Consider the following 17144-nt stretch of genomic DNA (forward strand, 5'->3'; position numbering starts at 1 on the left):
TAGGATAATTAACATTTTAAGTATTACAAACTCAATGAATAAGGAAGAAAGAAGAAAAGGAAATTTTTTTATTTTACCAAATTTTTCCCTGCCTACACTGTCATTGTGAGTCTGCTGTTGTTTCTACTTGGTTGCAGTTACTTCAGTGACTTTAAGCTGTGAACTGTGCAGTGCCCTCTGATCTGCTGGAAGATTTTCCTAACATGTCAAAGGTCAAACAGCCTGTTCTCTGCTCCTTGCTGTAATTTCTTTATTGGGTTGCAAGCTCCTGTAATGGAATTTTCTTGACTGTCATACTGCACAGTTTCTTGAATTCTGGATCTGAGCACAGTCATGGTATCTCCAAGGAGTGCGAGTTGTCCCTCTTTCTCTAGGAGGCCATACCTGGTGTGATCATCTTAGAGAAGCATTAAATTGATTGGGAACAAGCAAGCAGAATGCCTTCTGCCCCCCTAATGCTGTCTCTCAGAAAGAATGGAGGGCACATTTGATGAAAAACTCAACATGAGGTGGCAGTGTGTACTCACAGCCCAGACAACCAACCGAACCCTGGGACACATCAAAAGGAGTGTGGCCAGCAGGTCGAGAGAAGTGATTCTCCCCCTCTACTCTGCCCTTATGATACTCCACTTGGAGTAATGTGTACAGTTGTGGTGTCCCCAACATAAGAAGGACATGAACTGTTGGAGCAAGTCCAGAGGAGGACCACAAAGTTGATAAGAGGATTGGAGCACCTCCCCTATGAGGACAGGCTGAGAAAGTTGGGACTGTCCATCCTGGAGAAGAGAAGGTTGCATGGAAACCGTATCGCAGTCTTCCAGTACCTGAAGAGGGCCTACTGGGAAGCCAGAGAGGGACTCTTCACCAGGAACTGTAGTGATAGGGCAAGGAGTAATGGATACAAATTGAAAGAGGGGAAATTTAGATTAGGTGTTAGGAAGAAATTTTTTTCTCTGAGTGAGGTTAGACGCTGGAACAGATTACTCAGGGGGGTTTTGGATGCTCCAACACTGACAGTGTTCAAAGACAGGTTGGATAAGGCCTTGAGCAACCTGGTGCAGTGGGAGGTGTTCCTGCACTTGGCAGAGGAGTTGGGACTACATGATCTGTAAGGTCCATTCCAACCACTTAACATTCTATGATTCTGAAGGTCTTACTACACTTCACAAAAGGCAGGCCTTGGAGCAATATGTGTGTTGTCTCTAATAAAAGCTAAAATGAGTAAAGAAGAATTTTGTTTTGAGAGATAATTTGTGGTTTTGGGTTAAGAAGTTATGAAGAGAGGTTATGTTTTTTTGCAAGATAGCAGAAACTTTCTTGAAACTGTGGGAGTTGCATTCTTCTCCTATGGGATAATTTTAAAGAACTATTCAATTTATCTGTATTTTGTTTTCTCCAAGTCTCCGGATTTGTAATTTCTCCAGTTACATTAGATGATTATTCTAGTGACTTTTAATATTTTGATTGCAAGAAAATTAATTTTCTTTACAATGTTCCTTAGCATATTTATGTTTTTTATAAATGATAACATATATGAAAGAATATACATGAATACACTTGTATTCATTTTATAAAAATTAAGGTTAAAAATAAACATTCTGTCCTGAATTTTTGTTTTTTATTTTTTTCAGTGTGAAAGTTAGATTGGTATTTTGAACAGGGAGTAATGCTTGGAGATGGGGAAACAATTATTTGACAAAACTGCTAAATGACTGAATTGCTTTAATTGATTATGCAGATTTATATCTTGCGTTCAAAATGTATAACATCTTTCAGCTGCAAATTTGATAGTATCTGTAAATATTAATGACTCAACTTCAAACATAGGTTTGAAGTTGGCAAATATTAACAAGGGAAATTGGGGCCTGGTGAGACTGACTTGTACAAGTCACTCATTAATTCAGTACAGACCCTAAAATATTCTTTGATTTAATTCTTTGATTACTAGATCACATTGTATCTAAGCTAGATACAATGCAAGATGGTAGTTAAAAATATTCTGATTGAATGATTTATCTTTGTGGGTAATCCATGATTAGTTAAATAACAAGCAGAAAATATGATACTTTAAAATTAAACATTAGATTCTTTCTCACTGTTATGATACAAGAGTAAATCAAAAGGAAGATTTTTTTTAGAATGTGAAATACTTTTGTTTGAATGTGAAATTAAAAGGACTTTCTTTTTTTCCTTCAGTTACTAATTTCACTGACTGCTGGAACAGTGGAATTGCATGTTAACCTCCAATCTCCATGATGCAGTTGTGTTTATTTCCTGCTGTCGTGGAGAGGGTAAGCTGTTCTTCATATGTTATAAGGTAATGATTTTAAAAAATTACTACTATTTATGTGGAAGATAAAGTATGTTGTACCATTTGCGTGCTGTGCATTTTAGAATATTTTTTTTCACATCAAAATCTATAAAAGTACCTTTATTTCATGGAATCACTTTATAGCTGACTTTGGAAAGTATCTCTGGAGATCTTCTAGTCCAACGCCACTGATCAAGTAGGATCAATTCGAGTGGGTTGCTCAGGTCTTTACCCAGCCTCCAGGGATGGAGACTTCACTAACTCTGTTTACTGGACTTGCACCAGTATGACCATGTGATGTAGTAAATACAAAGAATTTAGTACTTGTGGTCAGTGCAGGACAAGAGAAATATTTAAGAATATGTCGTTGTCAATGTTATTAAATTCTTAAAGAAGCCAGATAATGAGTAATTTAGTGAAGAACCTTAAATATCCCAAAATGATTTTGTCTGTGGCATCGTCAGCTAGAACTTTGTAGGAAGCCTACAGAAGTGTGCAAAGAGCTAAGGTTATAAAGATATGATATAAAGCCAGGAGTATATATTTATTGGTGTCTGTTGAGTGTAAATGAGAGAAGCATGAGGAGATTCAGTACCAAAGTGAAAAATACATGTAACTAGATGCAGTTGGATGAAGACCTGGGTAATATTTACCAATTTGAACATCAACAAGATAATGTAAAGGAATATAATAAAATACAAAATAATATTAGAAATTCTTTTGAGATGAAAGAGTTAAGACCTTGTTCATTAATGGTACTAAGATTATTATTCTGGATAAAAACTCAGCTATTTGTGATAGTTAGGGATCACTGATAGAGGAGGAGACCTATAGAAAATAAGTGTGTACATTCCTTAATTACTTTCCTACATGGTTCTGATTGAACTTAGAATTGTAAGGGAAATTACATTTACTATTCTCTCTTCAGTTCGTCTGCTACACACCTTAAAAACTTGAAAAAAGCAGCAGCAACCTTGGTTTGGTGATTTCTGTTATGTTTTCACTGGTCATCAGTCACTGTACGGAATTTATTGCTGCTACTTGGGTTACAGATACAGGAACTCTAAAACTCTTAATAAACTCTCCATTTATATTCTACATGTGTTCATCCTGTTGACTTTATTTTGGTTGCATCAGTAAATATTGACTTCCTAAAAGAAGAAGAAATTTGGCAATTACTCCAAAGTAATACCAGTATCTTCCCCTACATTCTTCTACTTTGAATGTTTTTTCTGTATTATAATATGTATTCTGCTAATGCTTCTAAATGAATCTTAAGATGACTCTTTTCAAGCTGATAATCTTGCTTTTATACTCTAGCTTTTTAATTGCTCATCTTGTAGTAATTTACTTCCTTCATAATCTCTTTAAGTCGGAAAAGTCATCAAACTTCCACACTCATTGACAGAACCTCTCCAGCCAAATTTCAGGAAGGATAAATCACACTGCATCTTTCTCCAAAGGTTGTTCTTATTGGTTATGATTTGTTTTCTAACCAAATTAAATTAGTGGACCTGTAGCTTTCACATAGTTAAGGAAGTCCCTCAGTACCATCTCTTCCTGCCAGGGAGTTTTCTGTGATGAAGATCCAAAATTGTAGTCTTTGAAGACTTCAATATTGAATAAATCTCCACTTGCAATGAAATTGAAAAGGGTGGTGAATTCCATTAACAAAATTTTAATTTGATAATAATCTTCAGATTGTGTCAGATGAGCAGGCCATATTTATTTATGTAAAATTATAAGGGAGCATATGAAGAGAAAATCACTCAAATTGCTCAGAGCAATCCATACAAATATCAAATTAGGCTTTACAGAAAGAAACAGTAATAAAGAGGAAGTTGTGGATGTAGGAGTAAATCCTAAGCAAGTTTCATGATTATATTTACTTATGTCCTATACATGTGAATAGAAGTTAAGAAGAAAAAAAAGAAGTAATTTTATACACCAATTATACTTATGTAATACTACAAATTTTGTGTCCTTGTACCAGAAAAAAAGAGGAAATGGATAGTTTTTGTGGGTAGAAAAAATATACCTGCAACAGTGAGTTTGAATAGGAAACTAAAGGGACTTCATTTTGGGTATTTTTAGAACACAAAACATTAATACATACTCTGTGAATGGGTTTCTCTTCTCCAGTTGAAGAAAATAATAGATACAATTTGTATGTTAATTAAGGTAATGAAAAAGTTATAGATGAATTAAATACTTTCTGAATTGTTTCCAGTCAATAGTCTAAAAATGTTTTGAACTAAGTAGGATAAAGTGTCTTGGGATTGATGTATATGAATGCTAGAATTAGAAATAATTACCAGTCCTGGCTTGATCACAGTAGTCTACAAAGCATGAAGACAAATTTTGAAGAAATGAGAATTAACAAAATAGAGGTAGATAAAAATGGAAAATTAGATAAATGCAACACAGATCTGTTGTCAAAGATTTTTTATCTGTATTATTCAGGGTTTACTTACTGTTTCAATGAGGTAAATTTCCTAATGAAACGTAGTTTGGGAGAAACTGTATGTAAACTCCCTTTCAGCATTTCTTGGCACGTAGAAAGTTTTGAGTATTGAGTGAGAGAAAAGGTAGATGAAAAGTGAAATCATTCATTGGAAAAGGAAGTAGCTAAAGGGATGAAGTGACAGGGACTTGTGCTAAAAGGAAGAGTATTAGCCTGGAGGAGACACCCTATTAGTGCGGTGGATTACTGGTGTTATTCATTTTGAGTGTTTTCAGTAGTGACAATGTCACAAAAATATAATAGATTATAATGAAATTTAGGTCACAAAGTAGAAGAGTGTTCTAGTTGGGGTCAGAAAAATGTACAATAATTTTTTATTTGGGATACTGGAGTGGTAGAATGGGATAAAATGTAATAACACAAAGTTAAAAGGATGAAGAATTTCTTTGTATAAGATAGGACCTTATAAATTTGAAGAGAGACAGATGCAAAAAGATTTGGTGGTATTATGTCCTTGTAAAATGGTTACTGACTGCCAGAGTAACGTGGCCAGGGAAGACAAATCCTGTTCTAGGATATATTACAGGAGGCAGATCCGAGACAGGAAAGCAAGTATTTGTTTCATATGAGACACCAGCAACACCTTGTGTAACATATAGAATTCTGCTTCAAATATTCTCTTAAGTTTTCATAAAGGGTGCATTGCATACACCATGAATAATATTTGTAATGTTTGCTTATTTTTATCAAATGTTACAGAGGCTTGTTACCTGTTACTTTTGTCCTTTAATCCTTAGTTTTATTTTAATATCGTAAAAGGATTATTTCGTTAGGTTCTAATCCTTTGTCAGAGATTGTACCATCACATCATCATTATATGGAATTGGAAAGTTGTTTTAGTTTTCTTAGAGCACAACGGGCTCTAAGTACGGTAGCATGCTCTCCTAAGAAGATAATTTTTATGAGTGGAGTCTTATAAATACTAACTTTACTTACTTAAATTTACTTTTAAGTGAAACTAACAAGGTTGGGAAGGTTCAATCTAAGTTGTATGTACAGTGTAACACGCTTTTTGGGTGTTTCAAATTTAGTGATAAGTCATTGTGATAGCTCTTAAGTGGAGTGAATTTCATGTTTCATACATCATACAATTGTAGGTGATGAACATTCCATTAAATATAGAGCTGTATATGTTAGCTATAGTGAGGTGTGAGTATTACTTAATGAGTAATTTTTTTTCTTTTCAACTTAAGGTATGCTTTTTTGATTGAATTTAGGTCAGTAGGTATTTGAGCCAGAAGGAGACTTGCTTAGTTCATTTTCAATTTAATCTAAAGTAACTTGAAACTGTACATTACTGAGAAAAATTGTACTGCTATTCTGGGGCCATAATTCTGAAGAGCAAGCAAACAGAAAGAGCATACAAAAGGAGGAGATCCCCACTGCATCACTGAATTTGTTACTGAAAGCATGTTTGGAATAGTAAGTTAATAAGGACCTTATTTAAGTCATGGGATATGTCCTTCTGTTTGAAATTAAGTATTGGGCTATTCAGGTTTCTAATTCGTAAATACCTTTTAAAACTTTAAAATAACTAGAAGGCTTTATGAAAGAAAGATGTGGAAAGGTAGTGTGTATTTATTTTTTATTGATAAATCATTTATTCTATGGCAAAATAGCTTTGACATTTCTCATTAAGATATTGGTGCTACACTTCAGTCTCTTTTTAGTTATAATTTTAATGAAGTTAATGTTCTCTTTACGGTTCCCTTTAGTCATTTTGTAGACACTTGCATTGAAGCAATTTTTTTAAACAAAATTTTCCCTGATAATTTGGTAACAAAACATTTTCATGTTCTTACAATCAGTTCTGGCTTATGTGTATAGTATGCACAATTTGATTTACCAATTAAGACTTGAAGCAGACCCTTATTTTTATGTAAATATTCTGTCTTCTCTTAATGGAGTCTAAATAAATTTGTGACACTAACCACATTTTCTGGGCTATGTATTCGGCAGTAAATTCGGGTGATAGCTGGGCTCTTATAAATGGGAGATGATTTCCCTGAGAGATCAGATTGAAACCCTCTTAACTGGGTATAGTGATAAATTTTAAAAGAAAATTAACATGAAAGATTGCTCTAGAGCTGTTGGGGGGAATAGAGGAATACATTCTTTTTCACTCTGTATATCCAGTGTAAGCCCTTTGAAAGAGATAAAGGAGATATTTTATTAGATTATTTTAGAAAGTGACATTATACAAATGTAGTCAGCTATTCTCAAGATCCCCTAGAAGGGAAAATAATCTGAAATTGCAGGGAAGAAAATGTAAATTAGCTAATTGTCAATATGCTATGTTTTGACGTGCTTATGCACTGGAAAATGCAAGGGTATGGGTAAACCTAATCAAATGTAAGACAAGAACTTGTGGTAAATCTCAGGGGATAACTAGTAAATTAAAATACATGGCTTCCTCTGGTAAAATAAAAGTAACATAGTATTCTTAGAATAAGGATTCGTCACTATATGATAACATGAATTTATAATGACACTAATCATTGCTATTTAAATATTATTCTGTCTTCCACTTAATAAAATATATTGATTGGTACTACAATATATTGATTGGTACTACATCTTTTAGGTTTGGTGAGTTCTTATTTAGATGCTCAGTGTCAGATGATGTTCATGACCATGTTTGGTATGATTCATGTCAGGTTTGAATTACTGCATTTGTTGGCTGCTGCTACGATTTTTTCTAACTTGAGGCTCATGTGTTTGGTCTTGGCAGTCCTGAGCGTAGTTTATAGTATGAAAACTCATAAGCAGCTGTAGAAAATTAGGGAAGTGTAAATATTGACATAACATCTTGACCTTCTGTCAGGCAGATATCTGTGGTATATGTCTGCGTGTGGAGATCTTTCAGAAATCTGACACAAGCTATAAATTGAAGAGTTATAAAAATGTGATAATTTTTCCTTTTTGTTTCCCTATTTCAACTTTTATTTCTGCTAGTCTTTTGTGTATTATAACTTGATTTATGGACTGAAATAATGAGTGGCAGAATCATAGAATGGTTTGGGCTGGAAGGAACCTTAAAGATCATGTTGTTCCAACCCTCTTACCACAGGCAGGATTGCCACTCACTAGATCAGGCTGCTCAAAGTCACATCCAATCCAGCTTTGAACTCTTCCAGGGATGGGGCATCCAGAGTTACTGGAATGTCAAATACGTTGACATTTTGCATTCCCAGAACAGTATGAAATAGAAGAAATAATGTGAAAGCCACATTACAGTACAAAGTCAGTTGCTGAGATTTGTTAGAACTCATGTATAATTAGATACACCACATTTGATGTACGGGCTGACTGTTTAATATTAGTTCAGAATGTTCTTCCGATTTATTCAGCTAGTTTGGCATCTTTATTTTATATTTGACCATGACCTAACTTATAAAAAGATCAATGACATCAGCAGAGATTGATAGAAATCAGATAAAACCTGTGAGGACTTGGTTGCATTTAGCCCAATGATGAATTGGTGTTTTATAGAACTACCAATCACAGCTAAGTCCATTGCTGATAGCCTTCAAAGTTCATCTATACACAACTCTACACACTGATTAATTGATTTTTTCTAATTTTTTTTCTTCATTAAACAGCATCTTGATGACCTTATGATCATTGCTATCAGACTTTTTTACCTCTTGTTTTACCTTGCTTTCCAAATCATTTAAGAATATATCAAACTGTATGAACTCTACCATGGGTCCAGAGAGGTCCCTGATCATTCTTTCAACTTAAACACAGTCTTACTGTACGTTTCATCTCTTTTAACTCATGATGAACTTTTTTCTTCCATGCAGCTTAGGCTTTTTGAAACATTTTGGGGACCTTGTTGAATGTCATTTGAAAATCCATGTTGACTAGATCAACAATTAGGATTGGTTCTCTCTTGCTGATGGGTTTGTTTATGCCTTCAAAAGACCTTCAATAAAGTTATGAGGCACAATTTCTTTTTAAAAGCCATTTAGTACTTTTTTATTTTGATTACATGCATCCTAATGTCTGCAGATTTATTTCACCTTACAATAATTTCTGCCAGTTTGCCTGACATGAATATAATTTTTTTCTGCCCTGTAGCTGCAGGAATTCCTCCTGTAGCCCTTACAAATAATTCAGTTTAGTGTTTTAATTTTCCATTGCTTTGCTGCATGGTGATTATAAGTAAGATGTTACACACTACTGTTAATAATTAAACTACTGCATTCTTTAACTTCTTTAGAACTGTTGGAAGAGTACCATCTCTTCCTGACGACTTGTTATGTTAATTTTGCGGATTTGTTTGATAGTCTGATCTACTGTTGTTTGAGACAGACCAACAATTCCTCTGGTAAAGAAGGTACCTGATTTGTGAGCCTATTTAAGCTCATGTTTTATAAAAAACAGATTAAAAAAAAAAGAAAGTCAATATTTTCCTTGCAAAGTACTCTATAAACAGTTCTTATATACTCTTGTCATTTGTGGACCCTGGAGTCTCTAGTAAGCTATCTACTTTGGATAAAAGGTTTAGTGTTAATTTTTATGTGCTTTATATACCAGAATTTAGTCTTATCTACCTAATCACTTGACCATGCTTATAACTTTTTATTAGGATACTTTCTTTACTAATTATAACAGTCACCTTTACTTCTTGTTTTAATGAAAAACATGGTATCTTTCCCCATGGTGTGAAGTCCATTTCTCTTTTAAAACAGTTCCCTTTCTTGAATTTAATCACAGCTGTAGTGCAGTTTTTTACTTTATTTCTCCTAGGAGGCAGTCGTATCTGAGTATATTATGCAGACTGTTATAAAATGGTCCTCCAGCAGAAACTTCCTGATCAAAGTTCCACAAACTGCTTATGATTAAGTCAAGAATTTTTAACAGTAGTTTTTCTCTTAAGCAGTAACTTTATGGTGTCTGTAGCATCTGTTTAGTCTCTATCACAATTCCCAGTATAATATTTACCCAAACAGTAGAGGAATATTTAAAATCTCCTATTATTTTTTTCTTTCCGCTGCTGTCATATACTTTGTGATTTCACTTACCATGTTGCAATCACAGTCAAACATTTTCTGGGTGATTGTTAGTATAGATATAAGAATGCACTTTCCCACTTAAACCTGAAATGTCAATCCATCAGGGTTTTATATTTATCATTCTGGCAAGTAACTAGGCTTGCTTTGCTTATAGCCACAATCCGCTGTGGGTTGGGAATGGTTTATTCTGTTACATGCAATGTGGGTTCCATTTACTTATGCAATGATCTGTGAAGATTATTGGAAAAACCACTGTTTTTCTGAAGGCAGTCCCATGCTTTTACCAAGCTAAAGCAAAAGCTATATACAGCTTTCTTAGAGATCTTTAGAAAATGACGTGCCCTTAAAGTGGGCTTCTGACATTACTTTCAAAGAAAACTGTTCTACTTATAACTCCCCTTGTCACAGATACATTAGGTGGAAAAACCTGAGAGGTACTACAAATATTTTCCATTTCATTATCAACTTTCAATTTTCAAATAGTTGGTCTTGTGTACCATCTTATCAGTCATAAGTGAAATTTTTTTGCCTCTTTCAAACATATACAACCCCCCCCTTCTAAAAGATAACTAGAGAAATTTTTGAGCATTTTCAGTACTATGTTAATGTTATTGCATCTGGAAATGCATACTCCAGGCATATCTCCATAAGTGGGTCAGTTTGGAAGTTACTGCAGTTTGGGAAGACTTTTCTCTAAACTTGAAATAAGTTGGAACTGGATAACTAAATGAAATAAAAAAGAAGCTAAGGTTAAAGAAGAATTAAACAAAAAAGTAATTTCAGAGAAGGTAGGTGTGGATAGCATCTCAAAGGAAATACTGTGGATTTACAGATCTGAGACTTCAAAATATGGGTTATTTTGGAAATTGAATATGAATGACATATATATATATGCCTTTTAAAAAAGGTAGGAATTTTACATTGCTGAGAAAGGAAGTGAAGGGAGAAGTACTTAGAGAAGATTTTAGACATGCTGTCAGTTAAAATCTGTTCTAGATAGAATGAGGAGATTCTTACACTCATTAAATGATATTTTGCCAAGTAGAAAATGAGTTGAGGTGATTTTTTGTTTTTTAAAATGCTGCAGTGGGAGATGATATTACCTTTTGATAATTTTTTTTGCGCTTTTGTAGTTTAATAATAACTTATCAAAATGGGTTTGATAGTTTTAAAACAGTAGAGAAGTGTTTCTAAAACTTAGGTTTCTAAAGCCATGCCTGGTTTTCAAATACTTGCAAATAGCAGAATATGTTGTTACAGTGGCTATAACTCCTTTGTTATAAAGTGGAAGTCATGGTAAAAATGGAGAAGAAAGTAAATAAAAGTAAAAAAAGTGAATATGTATTTGTAATTAAATAAAAACTATTTGTTGATAGTAAAGGAGACTGTCAACTTTAACACAGAATGATTTTTGAACTATTTTAATGTATAAAATGACACATAAATTAGTAAATATTTCTCTTATAAAAAGCAGTGTTTCTTCTGGCCATTTCAAACCTAGGATTAATTGCATATTCTTTGTCATTCATTCATGAACTCAACTGTTCTGTGGAAAGTTAAAAGCTTATTTCTTTGTCTCTGTGACAGAAAGTAGTAACATTGTCTATTATCATTCCTGAATGTTAATGACAGTACATTTAGCTTAATTGCAATCCAATATATTTTTACATATCGGAATTATAATTTCAGATTTTTTTTTTTTCCCACAGAATATAAATGAAGAATGATGCAATATTAATGATTTCTATATACAGCCCTATAAGAATCTTCTTTAAGGAGTTGCAGTAAGATAAACACTGAAAATAATTTTTCTCTGGTACAATGTGGTGAAGCAGAGGAAGTGAAATTGTCCACCTTTGTACAAGCTAAGGACTTAAAATGTTTGTTATTTTGTGAGCAGAAGCAGTTCTGGAGTGAATTGAACTTCTGAAAATGCGGCCATGGACTGGTTCCTGGCGTTGGATTATGCTTATCCTCTTTGCTTGGGGAACTTTACTTTTTTATATTGGTGGACACCTGGTACGAGACAGTGAGCACCCAGATCACTCTAGTCGTGAGTTATCCAAGATCCTCGCTAAACTTGAACGGTTAAAGCAGCAAAATGAAGACTTAAGGCGGATGGCAGAATCTCTCAGGTAGGATCTAAAAGTAATTAAAACTGTTCAGAAAATGGTTAAAAATGAAATATCAGAAATTAAATTGTAAGGGTTGTATGTGGGATTTCTTGTAAAGTCATATTTAACATTTAAAAGTATAGATGAGTGTTTTAATCTGTACTATAGTAGCTGAAAATATATTGCAAAGCCTTTAAACAAATAATGTACATTTAGTTCTGGTCTAATGTAGTTATTATTTAACAGTCATTATTTAATGGTGTGCAAGTATTACTGTCACAATAACAGGTTCTATAGGTGATTCACCCGTCAATGTCAACTTCAAACAAATGCAATTATTATGATATTTGTACAACTTAGAACAACTAGTTCTTTACACTCTGCATGCAGTATCTGGAAGAGCTAATTTTAAAAACACTGAAAACATTTGTGCAATTTGTTGAAGCTAAGCTGAAGATGAGCTGCAATAGATTGCTGCATTATATGAATCTTTTTATCTAAGTTTTCTTCCTTGCTGCTAAACTTGTAGAAATACTTGTAAAGTAGTAGGATCATCTCGCTTTTTATAATTATTTATTAGATTGTAGATGCGTACATTTACAATTTACAGTGTTTTCTTTCACCTTTTCAGACAGACAGCTTTTAACATAGACTTATGGTATCTCCTTTCTTAAGAACTTGAAAGGGAAAGCTGCTTAGGCAGATTGGACCTAAGTATGTGGACATCATCATGTGCAACGTAAAAATCCTGGTGGATCATGGGGACAAGAGCAGGTAGAGAAGGTAGGAAGGTAGAGAAGAGTAAAGCTCAGTACAAGATTTTTCAGAATGGGAGGGTACTGTTTATTTTAAAAATCTATAAATTAGCTGAATTCACTTACTGTCTCTTTTACAATTATGTACTCACAAGCACCAGGAGATGTGTTTAGCCCTGGTGTGGCCAGGATCATTTGCGTAGTACATGGAGAGCAAGGGGCATTGAAAGTTGAGTCTTCATCATGTCCCTTGGTTACTCCTTGCTTGGCAGGCAGAGACTGATTTTGGAGTTGCCTTTTAATACTCTCTAGCAGCAGATGACATTTTGGATCTTCTGCCTTGATGTTTTGCTTCGTATTTCACAGAAAAAATTATAGAATTGCACAAATGTGTTTTCTTTACTAGGGTGTTGTAGGGTTCTAATCCTGTTTTTGTTACCTTATCTTTAAGTCAGTTTGATTCCGCCGTTCGTTTAATGAAATCACACATGGACTGTAGCAGTGAATTGAATACCTTTCCTCTTAACCCTGTCCTGATGTTTCTTCTGGTGCATTCTCTCTTTCATGAATAGCCAGGGCTATTTGATCTGGTAGGCTGGGTAGGCTTCCCTGCCTTGCTGAAATCTTTTCTCATTGCACTCTGTTCCTGGTTTCTGGAATGCACTGTAGATGTGGCTGCGTGCTGATGAGGCTTCTTAGCATAGGAAAATACCTCAGCATTCAGAGGTGGAGAAATGCTGCTGACCCAAGTGCTCTCTACAGTAAGAACAGATAATCTTCACTTTGAGTAATGTGGCCATAGATGGCTGAGTGGGCTGTAGTTTTCTATGATCAATTTATTAATAAATGATAACAACAGCATTGGCAAAGCCTGTAATATATTTTTTTGACAAAATGCTGTAATGTAGAGTATGCTGATATGATGAAATTTAAGCAAGATCCTGTATTTGAATAAATGCTTGCTTCAGAGGGGGTAATATTTGACTTTGAATGTAAAGATTACTACCCTCCAGGCTTTCAACCTCCCATGTTTGTCTGACTTGAATAAATGATAATGTGTTGTATTACACAGTCATTGAAACATAACCCGCTCAAGTTACACAGTGACTAGAAGAGAGTACATGGTTTTACGGATGACAGGGTGCTCTTTTCCTCTCAAGAAGGATGCAGTAGAGACAGGAGATGCTAAATAGAGGCTAAACTATACTTTAGGCAGGGGTGGTTTTTCTAGATACCTTTCTATAGTTCCCTAACTTTATCTATATTCAAATAAATGTTACATTTTTGGTGGGCAAGTTTTATATAATAGGTTATACTATTGATAATGATTTCTAAAAATAGAAATGTTAGTTTATTTCTGATCTAACCATGTTAGAATAAAACATTTCAGCATTCCCTCTCTATGCTTCAGTTAGTTGCTTCAAGTTTCTAGAATTAGATTAGGTGATCCAAAGCTATGTTAACAGGACTTTGTTCAGCTTCTTTTTGTGAATATGTTGTTTAAAAATATTTGAGACCTTTGCTAAAAGTGATTGTATGTAACCCCGCGTGAATCTGAAATTCTTGCATGAGAAAGCCTAAATGATTTTAAATACCACATTTCCAGCTTCTGTAGTTAGGGCTCTTCAGGAATGAACCAGTTTAAGACTGGAAGATTATCAGGCCTATTTTTTTGCTGGAAGTAATCTGAAATTGATGAAGTAGTAGACTTTGAGGGAAGTGATCTATGACAATATAGAGCCAAATTCATTATTTTTATTGTGCCAACTCATGATATTGTTTTCATAGAAATGTCACAAATACGTTTGAGAAATATTCTGGTCAACCTCCATTATTAAAGTATTAAATCATAAATATGATACAGAATTTCATTGTCTCATTTCTTCGTTTGCCAGATAGAACAAGTTGTGTTGAAAATAGCTATTAGTTTTAAAATTGTCCGACTTACCGTTTTATAGCAGTATGTCTATTTAAAATGGGGCATTAACCAACAGTCCATGGATTCAGTATCTGTGTCCTGGAAAAGGTCACTGCTCCTTTGACCATACATTATAGAAACAAAACACTTATTAACTTCAGAAATTGAATTAGACAGAAAAGATTATTTTTGCTCTGGTTTACATCTTAAAGTGAAGACATAGTTTGGTTTAGGCTTTGCTGATCAGAAACAGAAAGGCTGGAACTATTATTGAATATGATTTAATTGCCAGCATTTTTGATTTTGTACTGAAAACTCTATTTACTGATACTGGCTGTGAACTCTGAGTAGTTGAGTCTCTACACCAGGGTAACTCATAAAGGTAATCCCTCTTGCAGAGTTGGATTTTGTTATACTGAGGTAAAATCTTGCTTTTGCTGCCCTGCTCCACTAAGATTTTACATCTAGAGAACAAAGCAGCACACCCTTTGTGGTTAAAATATACAATATGTTATGGTATCCAACATGCTGGTGCATGAAATTAAGTGTATTTCAATTAAGAATCTAACTTAATGTTACTTCTGGAGGAGTTTAAACAAGATGAGAGTGCCTACCTGTAAAATTGTAACAATAAACAAACATTTGAGTAACTACACTAGTTTTGATGATAAAAAACTCCAAGTTGAAATTTCGTGAATGGTAGAAAATTATTATAATAATAGCTAGTTAGGATAGGGAGGAAGGAATAGAAGGCAGATATGGTTACAAGAATTAGTAGTTTAATGAAAGTATAAGTTGTTTTTTCATTTCCATTTTGAAGTTAGAGGAAATTGCTATTTCATCTTTAATTACATTGGGATGTTATTTATATGGCAAACTGTGTGTAAATACAATACCTGTCAATTGCTTGGAATTTCCCATTATTATGAGTTCCTGTGACTTCTCTGACATCCTTCTGATAAAAGTATCAGTCCTCTGGGATGGCTGAAAACAGGAGCTGGGCTGTGCTTATTTTCATTCAACCATCTATGAATGCCAACATACAACGACAAGAAGTGATCTTTCCACCCCGAGATTTGAATCCTCTTTTGCTGCCAATTTATGTAGCAGCTCCCCAAAGACAACAGCAGCAAAAAAAGAAAACCAAAAATGTGCCTTATGAAACACACCTTATGTGCATGCAAAACTAAACATTCAAAAGTTAAAAAATTTCATATATGCAAGAAAATTTTTAAAAATATTAGCCCTTTTTTGCTCTATGATACTTAAATCATGTCTGATTTTTTAATTTTTCCCCTGGTTTCTTCTTTTCACACAGGATGCATGAGGAGTAGAATTTTAGGACAGGGAGAGGTATTTTTTTGGGTTATTTTAGTTTGTGTTTCCCTCCCACCCCAAGCATTTTTGTGTTTGATTTCACAAAATACGTCATGTTCTCTTGATTTTATGATCTTTTAAAAATTATTTCTAATTTATTACCAGTATTGGATAAGAATAGTTCATATTTTTGTACGGATTTTTGGGGAGCGTATTTTGAGAAACTTATTTTCTAATATGTACCTTTGCAATAGTGCAAGTTGAAACACTTACATCTTTTTGAAAAGTACCTGAAATATAAAAAAAAAAAATCCTTTAGGAACTGAGTACACTTTTGTGGTGCACTCCTGATTACTTGTAATGACTTCAGGCACCACTTAGTTTTTATGGTGCATTTAAAAAGCCTTACATGAGAAGATACTGTAGTTTTTCTTTTGCTGATATGATGCTGTGTAAAAACCTTACTTGTGGGCTGTAAAGAGGCACAGATGTATATTAGTGATGCAGAAGATAAATGGAATGAGAAGTGTTTTGTATTGTCTGAGTTTTTTAAATTATGTGCATGAATATTGTGGTATAATGAGATTTGGAGGTTACCATAGTCCTTGTATGATCATAAACAATATTGTGTGAGCAAAGCTGGGTTGATTTTAGAAGCAGTCTAGATTTCATTAGTGCAAATAGTAATACAACTGAGGCTTTTAGAGATTGTTGTTTTACTATTCTATATCCAGTAGAACTGAATGAGCCCCTTCAAGAACACTTAGTACAGACATAGTAGGTCTTGCAGCAAAAAGGGAAATCTTTAGTACAATTTTTGTAGTTATTTAAGAGAAAGTCCATAAGAGAGTAAGAATCAAATCAAAGTATTACATTAAGTTTTTTCATCATTTGCCTGTAACACAGCTTATAATGTAGTTTTACCTAAAATTTTTATTTACTATTAGGATTACATTATGAAAACTAAAGACTGTCTCTGTTGCATATAGGTGATATAAGGCTTTTAGGAGGAGGAGGGCTTAAAATGTCAGCTTTTGTAATGTCCCGTTTTCTTAGATGGAAACTGTGAAACTATGTATGCCTTTGTCCCTGTCCTAAGCTTCATCCCTGTCCTGGGCTTCCTTTGTGTATTGCTGGGTGGTAGTCAAATTTTTATGTTTTACGGTACATTTGTGGAAGATAAG

The 17144-nt window shown here is 34.0% G+C and overlaps 1 protein-coding gene across 5 annotated transcripts in view; it reads left to right on the plus strand.

Moving 5' to 3' along the window:
• The window catches only part of FUT8 (fucosyltransferase 8), a 111638-nt gene that overhangs the window by 44627 nt on the left and 49867 nt on the right, over positions 1 to 17144 (plus strand). For 4 of the 5 annotated variants that reach the window (XM_027642229.1, XM_027642228.1, XM_027642231.1 and 1 more), the window contains 2 exons: positions 2197 to 2291; positions 11566 to 11991. In XM_027642229.1, the coding sequence (XP_027498030.1) occupies positions 11789 to 11991 (203 nt within the window). In that variant the 5' untranslated portion in view covers positions 2197 to 2291; positions 11566 to 11788. Of the gene's footprint in view, positions 1 to 2196; positions 2292 to 9060; positions 9178 to 11565; positions 11992 to 17144 lie in introns of all 5 variants that reach the window. The other variant, XM_027642230.1, reaches the window with a different exon arrangement.

The sequence above is a fragment of the Corapipo altera genome, unplaced genomic scaffold, assembly GCF_003945725.1.
Source record: "Corapipo altera isolate COAL_440 unplaced genomic scaffold, ASM394572v1 23b, whole genome shotgun sequence".
Classification (NCBI taxonomy): Eukaryota; Metazoa; Chordata; class Aves; order Passeriformes; family Pipridae; genus Corapipo; species Corapipo altera.